The 18,157-nt window shown below is 38.6% G+C and overlaps 3 protein-coding genes and 1 pseudogene across 6 annotated transcripts in view; 1 reads left to right on the forward strand and 3 right to left on the reverse strand.

Annotated features, from left to right (window-relative positions):
* LOC135198676 (uncharacterized) overlaps nt 1-18,157 on the forward strand; it is a 202,681-nt gene that overhangs the window by 8,837 nt on the left and 175,687 nt on the right. Inside the window, exon 1 of one of the 3 annotated variants that reach the window (XM_064226498.1) lies at nt 1-613. This exon is cut by the window's left edge and continues 99 nt beyond it. The exons of 1 other annotated variant lie outside the window; for it this stretch is intronic. In XM_064226498.1, the coding sequence (XP_064082568.1) occupies nt 325-613 (289 nt within the window). In that variant the 5' untranslated portion in view covers nt 1-324. Of the gene's footprint in view, nt 614-10,252; nt 10,867-18,157 lie in introns of those variants that run through there. One more of the 3 variants, XM_064226499.1, reaches the window with a different exon arrangement.
* LOC135198678 (uncharacterized) overlaps nt 1-18,157 on the reverse strand; it is a 62,532-nt gene that overhangs the window by 6,027 nt on the left and 38,348 nt on the right. The window contains exon 1 of one of the 2 annotated variants that reach the window (XM_064226503.1): nt 1,591-2,303. The exons of the other annotated variant lie outside the window; for it this stretch is intronic. Within the exon in view, the coding sequence (XP_064082573.1) occupies nt 1,591-1,956 (366 nt within the window). The 5' untranslated portion in view covers nt 1,957-2,303. Of the gene's footprint in view, nt 1-1,590; nt 2,304-18,157 lie in introns of those variants that run through there. 2 annotated transcript variants of the gene reach the window in all.
* Nucleotides 4,610-7,945, reverse strand: LOC135198399 (uncharacterized; annotated as a pseudogene).
* Nucleotides 13,021-17,027, reverse strand: LOC135198679 (uncharacterized). Its single transcript, XM_064226504.1, has 3 exons — nt 16,442-17,027; nt 13,881-14,025; nt 13,021-13,708 (listed from the first exon to the last, which is right to left on the reverse strand). The coding sequence occupies exons 1-3, from the start codon at nt 16,593-16,595 to the stop codon at nt 13,225-13,227; spliced, it is 783 nt and encodes a 260-aa protein (XP_064082574.1). The 5' UTR covers nt 16,596-17,027; the 3' UTR covers nt 13,021-13,224.

The following is an 18,157-nucleotide window of genomic DNA, read 5'->3' on the forward strand; positions in this document are numbered from 1 at the left end:
TAATACAGAGGAAGGTGGAGAGGGCTGAGAGAAGCTGAAGGCAAAGAAGAATACACAAAATTAATTCGCTGAATTCTGCAATTTTATTCAACAGAATTTGTTTAAAGAGGGGTTTCCTCCAAAATATATTATTATTCTTGTTATTATTGAGAAGATGAAACTTGTTCATACGGAACAAGCCCGCCAAAGGGACCACTGCCTAAAATATATTCAAGCCTGCAAAGGATATTACGGTGTACATTAGAAAGTAGTAAGACGAGGTAGAGATCCCACTTACTAAAAAAAATAATTAAATAACAAATAGATAAAAAAAATGCTTTAAAAATGCCAGACAACTGTTCAGTTTTCGGCTGCTACAACAGAAAATCGAGCACCAGAGGCTCGTCCGTCAGGTACTTCACGTTCCCGAAGGACGAAACGTCCAGGGGCCTGTGGATTCGTGCCTGCGGCCGCGCGGACGAGATCAACCTCCGGAACGCCATCGTCTGCTCCGTCCACTTCAGAAAGGAGGACTACATTGACGACATGAAGGCGCGACTGCTCGGGATCGCCAGCGCCAGGAACAAGAGGGTGTTGAGGAAGGACGCCGTGCCTTCACTCTGCCTTTTTGAAGGTAAAATTGCCATCGATAGACACAGCCGAGTTTGGTGATCATTGCAGATAGTATTCGCTTGCGAAGGTATTTCGATCATATGCCATGGCATTATTTATTTATTTATTTATTATTATTATTGTTATTATTATTATTATTATTATTATTATTATTATTATTATTATTATTGATTGTTTACTTCCTAAGGACGTTAACTTTTTGGGAAGTACATTGTTTTGATAATAAATATAATATGCCTAAACGCCCATATACTCTCACAGAAATTATATAGGTTATATATATATATATATTATATATATAATATATATTTATGTTTATAATATATATATATATATATATATATATTATATATTATATTATATATATATATATTATATATTATATAATATATATATATATATATATATAATATATATATATATAAATAATAATATATATATTATTATAATATATATAGATATATTATGATATATATATATATAATATTTATATTATCTATTATATATATTATATATTATTATTATATATTATATTATATATATTATATATATATCTTAGGGTTATATATATATATATATATATATATAAATATATATATATATATATATATATTTAATAATATATATATGGTTATATATATAATATATATATATATATATATATTATAATATATATCTATCTATATATATATATATTTATATTATATAGTATATATTTCTATATATATAATATATAATATATATATATATATATATATAGTATATATGATACATATATATATATATATATATATATATAATATATATATATATATATCGGCCTGTTCAGAATAGAAGCACCTTTTAAGGATTCGTATGAAAGGACGAAGAAGAAGAAGCAGCAGCAGAGAGTGGACCGTTTTATAAGTGGCGATGAGGGTTAACTGATAATTCGACAGCGCACGACATGCCTGACGATAACCAGCCCTTATTACTGACCTCATCATTGATGCTGGACGTGGAGGACCCCGGCGTCTCCTGGTCCTTCAGAAACAGCAGCAAGTCGTAGTACCACAGCGACGGGACGTACAGGTCGTCCGCCGACGCGCCCGACCTCACCGAAGCCTCGACCTTCTTGATCTCCTTCCGGAAGCAGGACCTGAGGTTGTTGATCTTCTTGGCCACCGTCACGCGAGTGGCCGTCGTGTCCCTCTCCCGCAACTTCTCGGCCAACACGTTGTAGGCCCTGTTCCGCATGCCCTTGTCCGAGTACTCCTTGCTCTTCATCTTCCACAGGCATGGGTGTTGCTTGTAGAGTTCGATGAACTCCTCCCAGTACTGCTTGTCCGCCGACGTGGCCGTCATAGTGTCTCCGTTTTCAGCGTCCGGGGGAAACTGAACGCGTGAGGATTGATGCGACGGTCGGAGGGAGGCTTCGGGCCAACTGGACCTGAACTAGAACGGACGCCGCCACCACCACCGCCGCCGCCGCTACGAAGCTGCACTGCAGCGGTGGCGGGTTAGGACTGGGAGCACCTTGCTTGGTTGGGGGAGGACGACGGACTCCGCCCACTTCTGGTCGGAGGAGCAGTTCGTTACGACGGCTGGCAGTGAGTGAGAGAGCAAGCGAGGATCTCACTTCCGCTTCAGACGACCTGATCAGTCAGTTGATCGTGTCGTCGTGGTATAGGTCGTCTCTATGGGGTCCTTTGGGGAACTCCCAACATACTATTCCCTATCCCCTCCCCTCCCCTCCCCACCCTTTAAAAAAGAAAACCTTTTTCGTGGAAGAATTTTAAATTGTCCTAGAGAAGTAACAGATATGATTAGCCATATTTTACAGGTCTCATATATATTTGTAATTATTAGGAATATGATTACTAAATACTCATCATGCACAAACTTTTAAAATGGCGCGGGGGGGGGGGGGGGGGGGGGGGCGGGAATACCAATTACACGTAACAAGTAGCCCATAGTCAAGTTACAAGCAATGGCTAAGGTCCTCCTGGCTTCTCTGAAGAGATTTGACGTAAATATAAACAGACGGTGTTCGAAAATAAATTCCCATTCACGAAAAGATTGTCATTACACGTGCGTTTTATTATATTAGCCTAATGTGGCACAGCAGCGTTCAGCGTACAGTAAATTCAAGGCAAGAATCATTATAATTCCTTTAGGTTAAAAATGACTTAACCTATCAATATCGGTCTAGAACTATTCTCGTCCATTGGTGTTCTGGTGAGCTGTATCTGTAAGCGCAAAATAAAGAAATTTAAGCTAACTACCATTTTTTTTAATGGCAATAACGGGGATGAAGAATATGTAATGTTAAGTATCTAAACTTTTCTGGCTTTTGAAATAAATGCAGTGTATTTTTTATAACTTAAATATTTGCGGTTATGGAAGAAGTATAGACCTACCTCTGTATTGCATTACAAGGTTAGTAATTGGACATACGTAAGTAATATATGCTCAACATTTGAGGTATTCCATGGAAGAAGAAGATACAGTAGGAAGCGAAAGAACGAAATGCGAAGAGAACACACAGAAGGTAAGTGAAGAGAGGGGGGAAGGGGGTTGCGGTATATAAAATAAGGCTTTTGAAGGCCACGGACGAAGGTTTAGTGAATGGGGGAAGAACGGGTCCCGGGATCGGGGAGTGGGGGAGGAGGAGGATGTGGAGGATGGAAGCGGGGAAAGAGGAGTAGGAGGTCAGGAAGAGGGAGGGGGGGGCGGGGGGGGGGGTTGGTATGCGAAAACAAGGTGTATTCAATTATAGAAGTGTAAGATGGATGAAGACTTACTTGGGGGGCTGTGGAGGGCCCTGTGGGAGTGGAGGGGGGGGAGATTATGTGGCATTGGAGGGGGGGATTATGCATAAAGACAGGCAGACAGAGAGAGAGAGAGAGAGCATTTGCGTGAGTCAATGGCCCCTGTCACGCCACCCCTACCTCTCCCATCCTCACACCTCCATCCCATCCCAAACCAACTAAGGGAACATCTCTCCCTCTCCCTAGTGTCATTCCCCCCAGAGATAGAGCACCCCTAACAACACCAACAAAAAAAAAAAAAACCGCCCCGCGTTCCCCGGGCTTCTTATAGATCTCCTTTCAATCAATCGACCTTCGGAAATTTTCTCTCCCTCTCTCTCTCTCTCTCTCTCTCTCTACGAGAGGAGGCAATACTAATTATTTAATCCACAGTTTGCCTGACAAATAAATTGTTACATTAATTTGTTTTTCCTTATATTTAAATGAATTATTATTATTATTATTATTTATTACCGGGTGAGGCTGCCAGCCCCATGACCTGCACTCTTATGCCGGCCGATGTTGGATTAGCGTGGTGGTCACCCATTCACGTGGTGACCACGCACACATACACTATATATATATATATATATATATATATATATATATATATATATATATATATATATATACAGGCTTATAAGAAATTATAAGTCTCTAGCTCCCTCCCTCTCTCTCTCTCTCTTAGAGGTTTATCAGAAAATATAATTGTTTCTCTCTCTCTCTCTCTCTCGCTTTATACAAAATTTGGCAGAAATAGACCAAGTAATTCGGATGAGATATTGGTTATGCATCGGAATTCCATAGGCAAATGATTGAGTGTTGGTGACGTCACAGGAGTGCATACTATTTTCCAAAAAAAAAAAAAAAAAAAATTTGAATTACTGAGAATTTTTATAAAATATAGATACACGCAATATCATTTTGCAACAAAGGTATATTTAACTTGTACTTTAATTATTTTTATTATTCTGTATTTATGATAACGTAGGTACTATGTAAATAATGTAGAGATTATTGTTATAATTTCATTATAAAGATTTAAAAAATATGGAACTCAACCTACTTTATATATACACACACACACACATATATATATATATATATATATATATATATATATATATATATATATATATGATATATAAGTAAATGTATATTGTATGTATGATATTATGTGTTGTATTGAGCTACAAAATCCGGAGAAGGTAAAATTATTGATAGATGTATAATATTATTCTAACAATACTCTTCTGTCTTGGTCTACTCGGTAACGAAGCAATAATAATAATAATAATAATAATAATAATAATAATAATAATAATAATAATAATAATAATATCCTTGATTTCAGCTCAGGGCCATATACACAATATTTTCTTTTCTCTCTCTCTCTCTATTTTATTTTGCACTGTTTCTTATCCGCGACGCGAGACCAATTCTCTTAACATTGTTCTATATATCTTTCTCCTTTCATTTAGTAATATCTGAAGACCATTAAAATTTGACCCGTTTCACACGGCGCGCGCCGGCGATGTCCGCATCCGCGTATCTATTCACACAGCGCGGGTGTAAGCCACCCATTGCAACCATCGCGCCCTTCAACAGCGTGCGTGTGTTCTGCAAGCATTGATCATGCAGCGTAATCGCCTTCGTCTCCTTTACTTATGACATCTACATGAGAGAAGGAGACATAGGCGGAGATTGTGGATTCATCCATTGATTGCTGAAAGGATGTTAAGGACTTTTTTTTAACTACTCCAGGAAGACAATGACAACCTTTGACGAATTGCTGCACAAGCAGCATGATCATCTCCTTCGGCGGGACTCCAAAATGAGGAACTCGGTTAAGCCTGTTGTAAGGATCAGTATCACCATGACCTCACTTTCTTCACAACAAAGTACCACCACCATTGTTTCTACCTTTACCATCATCATTATCATCTTCATCACCTGAAGCAATTGGATAGATACAATTTTAATATCTTAACCACAAATTTTATTTGCTATTTCGGATATGTAATGCATCTGTAACATAATTTTCATTTGTTATTTGTAAATTATACATATCTAACATAATTCTAATTTGGTATTTAGGAAATATACTGCATGATGACCACAACACAATAACAGTTAAATTATTGTCTCCTTAAACAATGTAGTACAAAAGATTTCAAGAAAGTAAGGAACAACTTGGTACATACTCACTTCAATGAATACATTATCAACTGGCATATTACTCACGAGGTACAAATTAGTTCAAGTCAAAGTAGTGTAGGTGGACACAAAATCTGCATCACATAAGGAACCAGGCTCTGTCTGACACCTCAGCAGAAGATGATGGTGAAACTGAAGTACTATGTGTAGGTGACGGTTGAACATTTAACGATTGTAACCCATGTATATATGGTGAGCTTTGTCCACTTCTTTGAAGTCCACTTGCTGATGAATTTTTCCAACAACGTGGCCTCAGGGTGTGGCGGAATTTAGGTTTGATTTTGAGGTTAATCATCAGCTTCAAGTGAACGGGTCTTCTTAATTTTCTGGATCAGACCAATAACACCAAACTGGAACTGCAAAATCTCATCTTCGGTAAATCCTTCCAAAGAGGGAAGAAGCCCCTTTAAAAAAGAAATATTGCGGTTTTCTTCTGCTGCTAAATGATCCAGGGTTTCCCATTCAGTGTCTACTTTCTTTTTCTTCGGAGCATTCTTGACAGACATTTTTGTTGCACCAACTTCACCAGTGTCTCTGGCTTTCTCCAGAACATTGCTGTCTTCCCAGTCTTCATCCAATTCTCCAGGAGATTTGTCAGAATCAACTTCAAAGCTTGACACTTTTTCCCTCGTGTTCACATTGACTTTTAAGAAAGACAGCTGTTCATGGAAGATGTAGTTCTTCATAGTCTTCGCTGCTGCTGAACCACTCTTCCCTTTCCTCCTCTTGATCGATTTGATGTACTGGTCCTTGACATTTTTCCAACTATTTATTATCAGCTTATCTGAAACAAATAATGAATATTCGTTAGAAATCTACATAACTGCATCGCAACACTTATTTATTTCCTCAGGTACCTTGCCAGTGGGAACACCTTTCATGACTTGTTCTACACCAATAAAATGGGAGTCTCAACCTTATCAAACATAATCCAGAGTGTCTGCACGAGCATTTGGGCTGTTCTTAAGAATGAAAGCTCTCCTCAACCAACGACGGAGAGACTGACGGAGATTGCTGAGATGTTTGATAGAAAAGAACATTTCCCCAACTGCTTCTGCTTCGGGAAGCATGTTAGAGTGATCAAACCACAGCACAGTAGTTCAGTCTGTTTTAACTATAAGGAGTACTTTTCTGTCGTTTTGATGGCAGTAGCAAACAGTCAATACAAATTTGTCTATGTTGATATTGGCTCTCATGGCAAAGATAGAGACCCTACAGTGTTCTCTAATTCAGCATTTTGGAATGCAGTCATTAATGGAGAACTGAAGCTCCCTGGACCATAACCACTACCGAATGATCAAGGAGGTCCAGTGCCTTATGTGCTAATAATAATAATAAAAAAAAAACTGATTCACTTAAGCTAGATTCTTGGAAGAGCCCTATGCCTACGAGACGTTAGTTTGGCGGTCGCTGATTGGCTGTGAACTGCCTACCTTCCCGGTACCAGCCAATCAGCGGCCGCCAAACAAACGTCTCGTAAGAATAGGGCTCATCCAAGAATCTACCTTAAGTGAACCAGTTTATAGTCGGTGACGAAGCTTTTCGTCTGCATCCCAACCTTATGCGACTTTTCGGAGAACAAAATGCCGAGTGTCCAGAAGCGTGTCTTCAGAGCAGGGAGGTTTGTGGAGTGCACCTTTGTGGCATTCTTACAAACAAATGGAGGATTTTCCATCGGCCGCTAAATGTTTCTTTGGACTTTGCAACAAAAATCATCCAAGCATGTTGTGTGCTTCACAATTTTGTGAGAGAAAGAGATGGTTACGCATTTGAAGACACTGTGTGTAGCAGGCTTTCAAGCACCAGACATCTGTCAGTAGTTTGCAGAGTGCTTCTCTGTCTCATATATCTTGTTAGCAACACCAAGTCTACAAATCTATGTTTCCCTATTGAACGTTGAAACTATGTCAATATAATAATTACAAAAAATATTTGTACACTTACCATACTTGTCTTTATCTGCCTCTGATAGGTTTTTGAAGTTTGGGTTGAGCTGGAGGCACCCCTCTCTCCAGCATTCTGCGGTAAGTGTTCTGGATTTATAATCTTCAAGTGATTTGTCTCACACAGCTGGTCTTTCGTGAACTAGTGATATCAGCAGCTCTGTATCAATGCCAGCCTCCATGCCAAATATGAAAGACATTCAAGCACAAGTCATTCCCCTTCAAGTCACACAGGCTACTGGATGAGTTTCCTACGGAGAAGTGCAGAGACCCGCGACGTTTGAAGACATGCATTGGGCACTGTACCCCTAGCGGTGCACTAACGTCTGGAGGCGGGCCCGGGGGCACCTGCGGCAGGTGACACCACGGTGGCCGTGGTGACACCCGCGCCGTGTGAAAGACTTATATTAAAAACATCAGTAATTAGTTTAAGGCATCGCCCGCTACGTGTGAAAGCAGCCTAAGATGCAGAGAATACGGTTATATTTTCATAAATATGGAATTAAACCTACTTTATATATATATATATATATATATATATATATATATATATATATATTCATAAATATGGAACTAAACCTACTTTATACACACACACTCACACACACACACACACACACACACATATATATATATATATATATATATATATATATATATATACATACATACATACATATATTTTTAAGTGTTTATGTATATTGTATATAGGATATTATGTGTTGTATTGAGCTACAAAGACCGAAGAAGGCAAAATTATTGATAGACGTACATTATTATTCTAAAAATACTCTTCTATGTCTTGGTCTACTCGGTAACGAAGAAATAATAATAATAATAATATCCTTGATTTCAGCTCAGAGCCATATACACAATATTTTCTTCTCTCTCTCTCTCTCTATTTTATTTTGCACTGTTTCTTAACCGCGATGCGAGACCAATTCTCTTAACATTGTTCTGTATATCTTTCTCCTTTCATTTAGTAATATCTTAAAACCCTAATGGACAAAGTTAAGAGAATTATATAAACCCTAAGAGGATTTTAAAGTGATAACTGCCTGCAGAGAGAGAGAGAGAGAGAGAGAGAGAGAGAATGCATCAGGCAAAGTATTCCACATTCTATATCAGTACTAAAGTCTCAAGGATGTCCCTATCTACAGAAAAAAAGGGGACAAAAAAAACTGAAAGATGACCAGCAGAACGGTTCGTTGTCTCGCTATTGGCTAAATTCCAATACATCAGGGCATGTGATGATAATAAAAGGCCAGGGTTACGATAATGAATGGGTCATATGCTGTGGGCATACGCACGTTGTAACGTGCCCAGGATATATATATATATATATATATATATAATATATATATATATATATATATATATATATATATATATAACGGGTATATATTCGTCTGTATAAGTACGTCATGTGTATGACATCAGTAGCTTGTTCCTGGATCTCGATTTTGTTCATTTACTATATATATATATATATATATAATATATTAATTAATATATATATATATATAGATAGACAGATAGATACCGTGGCTACCAGCAGCTCGAAGCCGTCTGCCGCTACTGTTGGGGGGGGATACTGGCAGGAGAGAGAGAGAGAGGTACGGGTAGGTTTGGCAGCGCCGCGCCCTGACGAGTCGAAGGAGAGATAGACGTGGCACCCACTCACATGTACACAGACACACACGCACACGAACACACACACGCACAGCTTCATTATCATGTGTGGGGAGGGCGTTGCCGCTGTGGGATCCAGACGTGGCAACGCTGTACACTTCTTCTGCAGCTGGGAGCAATTTCTCCCCCTCCTCTTCCCCCCCATATCCGGTCCCTGTCCCGCTAACCCCCGTCCTCCTCCTCATCCTCCACCTACCCAACTTCCCTACCCTGGCCAATGTGGCCGCTCTCTCTCTCTCTTTCACCCCTCTTAACAATCGCTATTCTCTCTCTCTCTCTTCCCCTTTTCCAACGTCAATCAGATAGCCATCCCTGGGATGGTAGTGGTGGTGGGCCAAGGGCGAGGGGGGATTCCCTTGTTAAAGGGGGCCCGGTCATAGGGGTAAGGGAGGGGACGAACCCCCGAAGAGGGTAGAGCCTTCTTCTTCTTCTTCTTCTTGCAAATATTCCCTTTTGCTTCCTTCGTCTGTCCCCTTTATATACTCTTGCTGGTCTAATACTAAGTAGAAGGATCTTCTTCATCAGGTTGTATTCGTTTTACCCAAAAGCATTCTGATGCCCCCCCACCCCCCATCCCTGTGTCGCAGTTTGGACACTGGGATATGTCTTCTTTTTTTTCAGGATTTTTTTTTTTTTTTTTTTTTTACTCATTCAGGTTTATTTTCACGGAGAGATTTGCCACAGATCGAAATATATCAGAAGAGTTTTAGAGAAATTCTCAGCAACCTCATCGAGAGGCTAATTATTATACGGTGTTGTTCAGCAGTGTATCTCTCTCTCTCTCTCTCTCTTATTAAAAATACACTTTAAATGTCTTTTTACAATAAGTACATATACAATATGTGTAATTTGATTACAGAATCAATAAAATTATTTATTATATTTTTTTCATAGCTCAACATACTTGAATTTACTATGTATATACGTACATATACCCATACCTATACACTGTATATACATACTCATTACACCAAACTATATATCTGTATATACTAAAATTCCAAGTCACTTCGCGTAAAATTAGAATAAACAGGAGTTCGTATTGGGGCAGGACCCACTGCTGACGTCAGCTGCACCCCTCCATCATGAAGTCCTAGCCACACACCAGTCTGACTCAAGCCATATCCTCGTGTGTGTGTGTGTGCAGTACGTCTTTCATTGTGATCTTTCTCCACTAGACATATTTCGATGCTTCAGACCTGTAGTCCTTAGCACACACACACCAGTGTGACTCAAGCCATATCATCGTTTATGTGTGTGTAGTACGTTTTTTTCATAGTGATCTTTTCCCCACTAGACATAGTACTTCCATGCTTCTTTAGACATGCCAAACAACTGTTCAGTCTATGGCTGCTACAACACGAGAAGGAAGACGTCAGGATCAGACATACGGTACTTCCGTTTTCCCAGGGCGTACGAACTTAGACAGCGATGGATTCATTGCTGTCGGCGCACTGACAGCATCAACGCTGACAATGCAGTGGTGTGCTCTGTGCACTTTGCTGACGTCGACTACAAAGATGACATGAAATCCAGACTCCTTGGAATCGATATTCCCAAGAGGCAGAGAACGCTGAAGGACGATGCAATTCCATCTCTCTTGATGCCTCAAGGTAGTTAATGTGTACGATAATATTAATGCAGTACTGTGTATTAGTGTGTGTGTGTGTGTGTGTGTGTGTGTGTGGAGAGAGAGTGTGTTATGGCATTGTTACAGTTTTAGTGGAGGGAGGTGTTGCGTTTCAGGAATTGTTATGTATTTATAATATTTTTTAAAATTCTACTAGGAAAATCTTACATATTTACATAAGTAGGATGTTACAAAATATTACAAAAATATATTCCTACAATATTTACAAATTACCATGGAATATTTCTTAAAACTAGGCTTTTAATAATTTTTTCAACACTGGTTAATAATTGTATTATTACTCAAAATTGATACTGGCTACTCAAAAACAGTAATTTTGTTGTATGTTTTGTTGAAGTGTTGTAACTATTTATGCAAATGTCATTGGTTCGACTTTTTTTTTTTTTTTTTTTTTTGCTGAACCATTGTTGAAGGACTTGCATGTATGCAGTTTTGTTTATTAAGTTTGGATTTTAGTGCGTTCTACTTGTACTTTCGTCCATGTACAAATCTCTGAGTAAATAATGGTCAATCTATCGGTCTATATCTATTTAGCTAGGTCAGCAAGTCGAGCACAACAGTTACAGGTATTCTGCAGATTTGTAGAGACTGATACCTGCAATCTATTGAGACATGCTGTAACTAGATGGCTTTCTCTCTTGCCATCAATTGACAGAATACTGAAGTACTGGAAAGCCCCTGACAAGTTATCTTATGAGCTTGGGGGAAGAAGAATATCCCAAGGTTCTCTGGAAAGGTTTTGGAGATGAAAGAAATGACTGTGAAATGTCAGAGATCTATTTCCTGTTCCTTTAGTCACATTCTTCAGTGTTCTGAGACCGCACTGAGGCGCTGGAAGCCAACTCCTTCAGCAAGCTGATGACTGGACCTGAAACAGGCTTCAGAGAATAAAGATGAAAGACTCGATTTTCGAGTATGTAGTGAACACGAAGCTTAGTCAGCTTACTGCAGACATATCTCAGAAATGTAAAACTAACTTCCCAAAAAAGTTCAGGAAAGAGGACCGAAATGGTTTGGTCATGTTATGAGGAGAGAAGATGAACACGTATGTAAGAGGGTTATGAACATGGAGGTGGAGGGGCAGAAGAGGGAGGGGAAGGCCAAAAAATTCAGGTGGAAAGATAAAGTATTGAATGACATGAAGGAAGAAGGGTCGAAGAGAATAAGATGTGCAAGGCAAGAGGAAGATGGAGAAGGCTTGACTTAGAAACAGCGAATCCATATAGAAATGAGAAAAGCTGAAGGCAAAGAGAAAGTAAAACTAACTTCACAGCTTTCTATGAAAGGGCCAGAAAGTACCTACGTGACAGATGTGACTTCTCTGAAAACAGTTTTCATACTAGAGTATCGAAATTGGGACTAACAAGTGATGCATCTTTTGGAGACTTCAGTGACGCAGGAAAGGTTGTGATCTTGGAGATATTGACATGGATGAATTGTATTGAAGAGTATGGGATTGTGAAAACAATTATCAACATCTGAGTGTCAATTGGACACAGTCAAGGCAGTGCTTCAAATCTGTTTTATCAACTTGTCGGAAGGATGCCCAGCTATGTGCGTGTAAAAAAATTTTCTGGACAGCAAGAAACTAGTGTTGGAAATGGCAGGTAGAGGACAGAAATACAAGAATTAAACTTCCAGGCAAGCAAGGTGAGAGCACAAATGGGAGTTCTATGCACAGTAATTTCAGTAAAATATCTTTCTCTCTCTCTCTTGCTAATCTAAAAGGAGACCATAAAAACGCCAGTGAGAAAATACTATATTTCAGAGACTGCTGTCTCTCCCTTCAGTTATATATATATATATATAATATATATATATATATATATATATATATATATATATATTATATATATATATATATATATACACATATATTGTCTTTTATGACTTTTTTTCTGATAAATTATCCCAACTTTTTATATTTCTTCTTGTTGGAATCAGAATAGGACAGTAATATGGGCATAGCAATGTTAAAGAACATCCGCAGGAATAGATTCAAGACAGCCAATAGAAACGTTCTACTAAACTTCTTCTTTACTCAGTGACACTTGGTGAGAAGCTACCTTAAACATTACAGGACTACATAATATGGTTTGAAATGAGATACAAATCAGTACGTTGTATGTTTATTGCAATACTTTGTTCTGGGCACAGAGGAAACATTACCATGTTATTGGTACACATATCTCATGTATGGCTTGAGAAAGTTGACTAATTCCAAGAAAATCAAAGTCCACCTTGTACTCAAATGTACTGAAACTAGAATGATTATGATTCCTTACACAGACCTCCGGATATTGTTCGAGACGTACCACTCCTATTTGTTAGAGACATGACTGACTGTAGAAGATTCAGTCTCCAGTTCAATTAGCATCTGTATGGTTCTCAATTTAGCTTGGCCGATCAGGTGTCTGGGAAGGACCTTCACTGACATTGCTACACTCTTGAAAAAAAGGTCAACGTGGTCGTCGTGTGTTCCTGCAACGTTGCTTGTTAGAGTAGCAGTTTGTTCAGTCGTCTGAGACTGCCGACTCTGCTCTTTTGGTGTCTCTGCAAGGTCCTCCATTTCGGTGTCCTTAACAGCATTTTTCTTCAAGGTCCTCGTCCTTTTGGCGTCTTCCAGAGGTGGAGTTGTGTCCATGGGGGAAGTTGGAGGTATGGTGGCTCTCTGTACATTTTTGGGACTATCTTTGTTGCCTGGGCAGGCAGCGTTAGGTTTTGCTTCATATGCAGAGCTAATGGCTGTGTCAATGATGTCTATAATGCCCTCGCTCATACCACTAGACGAGTGATTTTTTGATCTGTTGAAGAAAGTTTGACTTTAGTCATTGTGTATTTATTTATTTATTTATTTTTTTTTTTTTTGCTCTTTGGGGAATTGGAAAGATTTTGCAAGAAGCAAGATCGTAAGTAATATATAATTAAGGCAAAAGAGAACTAGCATTTCTACACATTTGGTATAGACTAACTTACTTCCTTCCATACTGGACACTGTCAAGAAATCTCATCATCGTTTCCAAGTGCCATTTTTTCTTTGCTCTTCTGTCCGTTTTGCTCATCTTCTTCCGTTTGCCGTACGTATCTCTGATGTTCTTCCATCGCCACTTACAGTCTTCAACTGGAAATAAAAGGCATGTTGTTGTTTTTCAAGGAAATCTACAGATAACTTGCAATAATCCTTATGCCATGCAAACCAACCAACCAAGAGGGAAACATCATTCAAGTCGGCAGGAGGAATTACAGTGAGTTATAATTGTAGGAAAGGAGGAGAGATGTTACAGGTAATGTTTCTAATGGTGTCTTTTAACAAGAATTTCTTCAGTCGCTTGGTTGTTGGGTTAGCACTTAAAATTCATGTGATGAAGATTGTTTTCCTTGACAGTCATGGATGTTACAAGAACCAAATTTAGTTGTCAGTTGTATCCAGCTTAGAAGGGTGTCTCTAGTCTTGCTGATATTTGAACACAACCATGAACGTTTCACTAAACTCTGTGACTGCAAAAACCACCTTTAGGCATGCAGTGGCGTAGGCAAGAGTAGGTCAGCTAGACCCTACTACGCTTCTCAGCCACCTTTAGGCATGCAGTGGTGTAGGCAAGAGTAGATCAGCCAGACACTACTACACTTCTCAGCCACCTTTAGGCATGCAGTGGAGTAGGCGAGAGTAGATCAGCTAGCGGATTACTGATTTTATCATGAGTTTGATTATACGGATGGTGGACAGTACTGGTATCAAAGTGACATCGATAGATTTGGTCAGCCCCCTCAATGCAATTTCGTTGAATGAACATCTCCCAAACCTGATTATGAAATGAGCTACTTAAAAGGTGTTCTAAACACCTGGGAAAGGTTAACAAAAAAAAACAAAACAAAACAAAAACAGCGACCCCAACCAGCGATTAAACTGAGAAGAAGAAGAGCAAGAAGAACTGAATGTTAATAGTGTTTGATTTTATAGAGTACCATTTGAACTGAATTGAACTGAATATAAAATTTAGGCCAAAGGCCAAGCACTGGGACCTACCTACGAGGTCATTAATCGCTGAAACGGATGCTGACGGTGCAAGGTCTGAAAGGTGCAACAGGAGGAAAACCTCCCAGTTGCACTATGAGTCAATAGTTAGGAGAGGGTGGAAAGTAAGATGGAAGAAAGAGAATATAAAAGGTGGTATAGTAAAAGGAACTGAAGGGGTTGCAGCTAGGGGCCGAAGGCATGCTGCAAAGAACCTTAAGTAATGCCTGCTTGAGGTACCGCTTGAAGGTAATGATAAGTTTTCTGACCATAGATATGTTTGTCTACTGGTCCTAGTGTGGGTGCTTTTGTATTCAAGTGAGCACATGGTGGCAGGTTTGCCTTGGACCAGTTTGCCTAATTTGTATGCGTTGTGTACCAACTGAGATCTTTCAGTCACAATAGATTCCTGGTCCCTTTTTCCTGCCTAGAGCAACCAGATTGGCTGAACAGCAGAAGCACCAATATGCAGTCGATGTGTCTGACTGTCGAACTTCCCCAAAGTTCCAGAAATCCTTCATTCCTCTCACTGACTGTAGACTGTGGGGCAACCTCCCTGAGTTGGAACTTCTTCAGAAGTTAGAAGTTCAAGCGAAGATGCGATGCATTGCTACCGTAATGCTATTCTCTCTGGATTTTGATCATGTACGTACATTTTTTTTACTTATTTATTTATCTGTTTTTCCAATAATTGATTGATCTCCTCTTTCTGCACACATTCTGTTACTTCTTTCAGTTGAACACCGTAATATACTTTGGAAGTTTGAATTTCAAGTCAGTGACCTCTTTGGTGGGCTTGTTCCATATGAATTGGGTTCATCTTCAGAATAATAATAATAATAATAATAATAATAATAATAATAATAATAATAATAATAATAATCAACCAAACAAAAACTTATTTCAGTTTTTTTCTGAAGATTGGAAAAGAAACCCACAAAATCACTTTGTAACTTGTTTACTTCTAAGTATTTACATTTAGTTTTACTCCAAACTCGAGTACTTTCAGGCCCTTCTGTGGCCCATTCTCAAGAGATGTTTGGGATGTTAGCCTGGGTCAAGTTACAAAGTGATTTTGTGGGTTTCTTTTTCAATAATAATAATAATAATAATAATAATAATAAAATAATAATAATTGGTAAAACTGTATTAAAAATGTTACCTGAATGTTGGATAATGGTAAGAGATTTAATTTTACCTGATTTCCAAACTTTTTTAATAATAAAACACAAAACGGCTGTAGTGTATATAGATTAAGATACTGCAAGCTGGGAAAAAGTTTTAATTGAGGCCTATATTCACCAAGTATATAGATAAAAAATGCTGAAAGCTGGAATAAAACTTATATTAATGTAAACAGCAAAAAATGCCTACAGTGTATATAGATTATAATACTGTAAGCTGAAAAAAACTTTAATTGAATGTGAGTAGCACAAAACATCTTTAGTGTATATAGAAAAAATACTATAAGTTGGAGAAAAAAAATAATTTTACGTTTACATCACAAAACGTCCACCCATACCTGATCGACCGACGCGACCGCTGACCTGCTTCCAGGCGTCGTCCTTGGCGCTCTGCTCGCGGTAGTCAGGCGACAGCGTGTTGTAGATGGCCTGGTACTGCTCCACATTCTGGATCAGCAGCCTGTCCTCGTCCAACGAGAACTCCTTCGCCATCCTCTAGCTGTGCTGAGACTGCGTCACCCCCACCAACCACACAGGACACCCACCCACCAACAGCGCGACTCACCGACGCCGGTCGTTCACTGCGTAGCGGCGCGGCGGTCCGGTCGACTTTTATTGTTAGCGCTCGAGTCGCCGAGTCTCGACTCGTCGGTCGCGGTTGGGATACTGGGCGGCTATTATGATTTGTACGTCACTGCAGCATCAGCAAGAGACCGGATCCACCAGAAGTCGCGGCGGGCTACCAGTCGCCGTCGTTACACAGCAAGACAGATGATGATGACGGTGGAGGTATAGTAGCCAGTCGCTGGTCGTTGTCAAGTGATTCTCTCTGTCTTTTTTTTCTTTTGTGGCTCTCTCTCTCTCTCTCTTTCTGACTTTTTTTCTTATATGTCTCTCTCTCTCTCTCTCTCTCTCTCTCTCTCTCTCTCTCCTCTCTCTATATATATATATATATATATATATATATATATATATATATATAATAGATAAAATATATCTTAGTTTTACCAGACCACTGAACTGATTAATAGCTCTTCTAGGGCTGGCCCGAAGGATTAGATATATTTTTACGTGACTAGGAACCAATTGGCTACCTAACAACGGGACCTACAGCTTATTGTGGGATCCGAACCACATTGTATCGAGAAATGAATTTCTATCACCAGAAATAAATTCCTCTGGTTCTGCGTTGGCCGAGCCGGTATATATATATATATATATATATATATATATATATATATATATATATATATATATATATATAGAGAGAGAGAGAGAGAGAGAGAGAGATAGATAGCCATATAAGTAAATATATATATATAATATATATAGATATATATATATATATATATATATACATATATATAACACGTTCCAAACTTTCGTGATTCAGTTATACACACACACACACACACACACACACACACACACACACATATATATATATATATATATATATATATATATATATATATATATATATGAAGGGACATATTAATAATGCATGAACGTTGAAAAAGTAAAAGTGAGTTATCTTTAAAACAGAACACGAAATAGATTCCTGCAGCTGAATGACTGAACAAAATGATAAGCTTTGTAAGCTTTGCATCATCACAAAGCTGAAAGAATGAGTGTGGTGACGAAAATCTCTGTAATAAGGCTTTTATTTTTATTATTATTTTATTTTAGTCTGTAAAGTTCGTGATGAATAAAGGTAAATGACGAGGCATTTCTGACGCTGTCAATTTGACTGCATTATTTTTATCTATTTGTCAATTTATTATTATTATAATTCTTTTTTATTATATAAATAAGTGGGGTCTCTTCTCTCTGTGTTTACCCTTGCCTCGTCTTACTTCTTACTAATAAACGTCAAAATATTCTTTGGAACTTGAATTTTTAGTCAGGGGGCTTAGCGCCGTCAGTTTACCTCATGTGGTGCACTGTAGGCATTTAGGCGCCTCAGTGGCGTGGTTGGTATGGTCTTTGCCTGCCACCTTGGTGGTCGCGAGTTCGATTCTCGGGCATTCCATTGAGTGGTCAGAGATGTGTAT

This window comes from Macrobrachium nipponense, chromosome 22, assembly GCF_015104395.2.
Source record: "Macrobrachium nipponense isolate FS-2020 chromosome 22, ASM1510439v2, whole genome shotgun sequence".
Classification (NCBI taxonomy): Eukaryota; Metazoa; Arthropoda; class Malacostraca; order Decapoda; family Palaemonidae; genus Macrobrachium; species Macrobrachium nipponense.

Excerpts from the sequence above, each read along its gene's own strand:
- LOC135198679 (XM_064226504.1), bottom strand. The coding sequence starts at position 16,595 with ATGGCGAAGGAGTTCTCGTTGGACGAGGACAGGCTGCTGATCCAGAAT. Across the intron at positions 14,026-16,441 it reads CGGTCGCGTCGGTCGATCAG|TTGAAGACTGTAAGTGGCGA; the intron begins GTATGGGTGGAC and ends TTTTATTTCCAG. Across the intron at positions 13,709-13,880 it reads AGTGTCCAGTATGGAAGGAA|ATCAAAAAATCACTCGTCTA; the intron begins GTAAGTTAGTCT and ends TTTCTTCAACAG.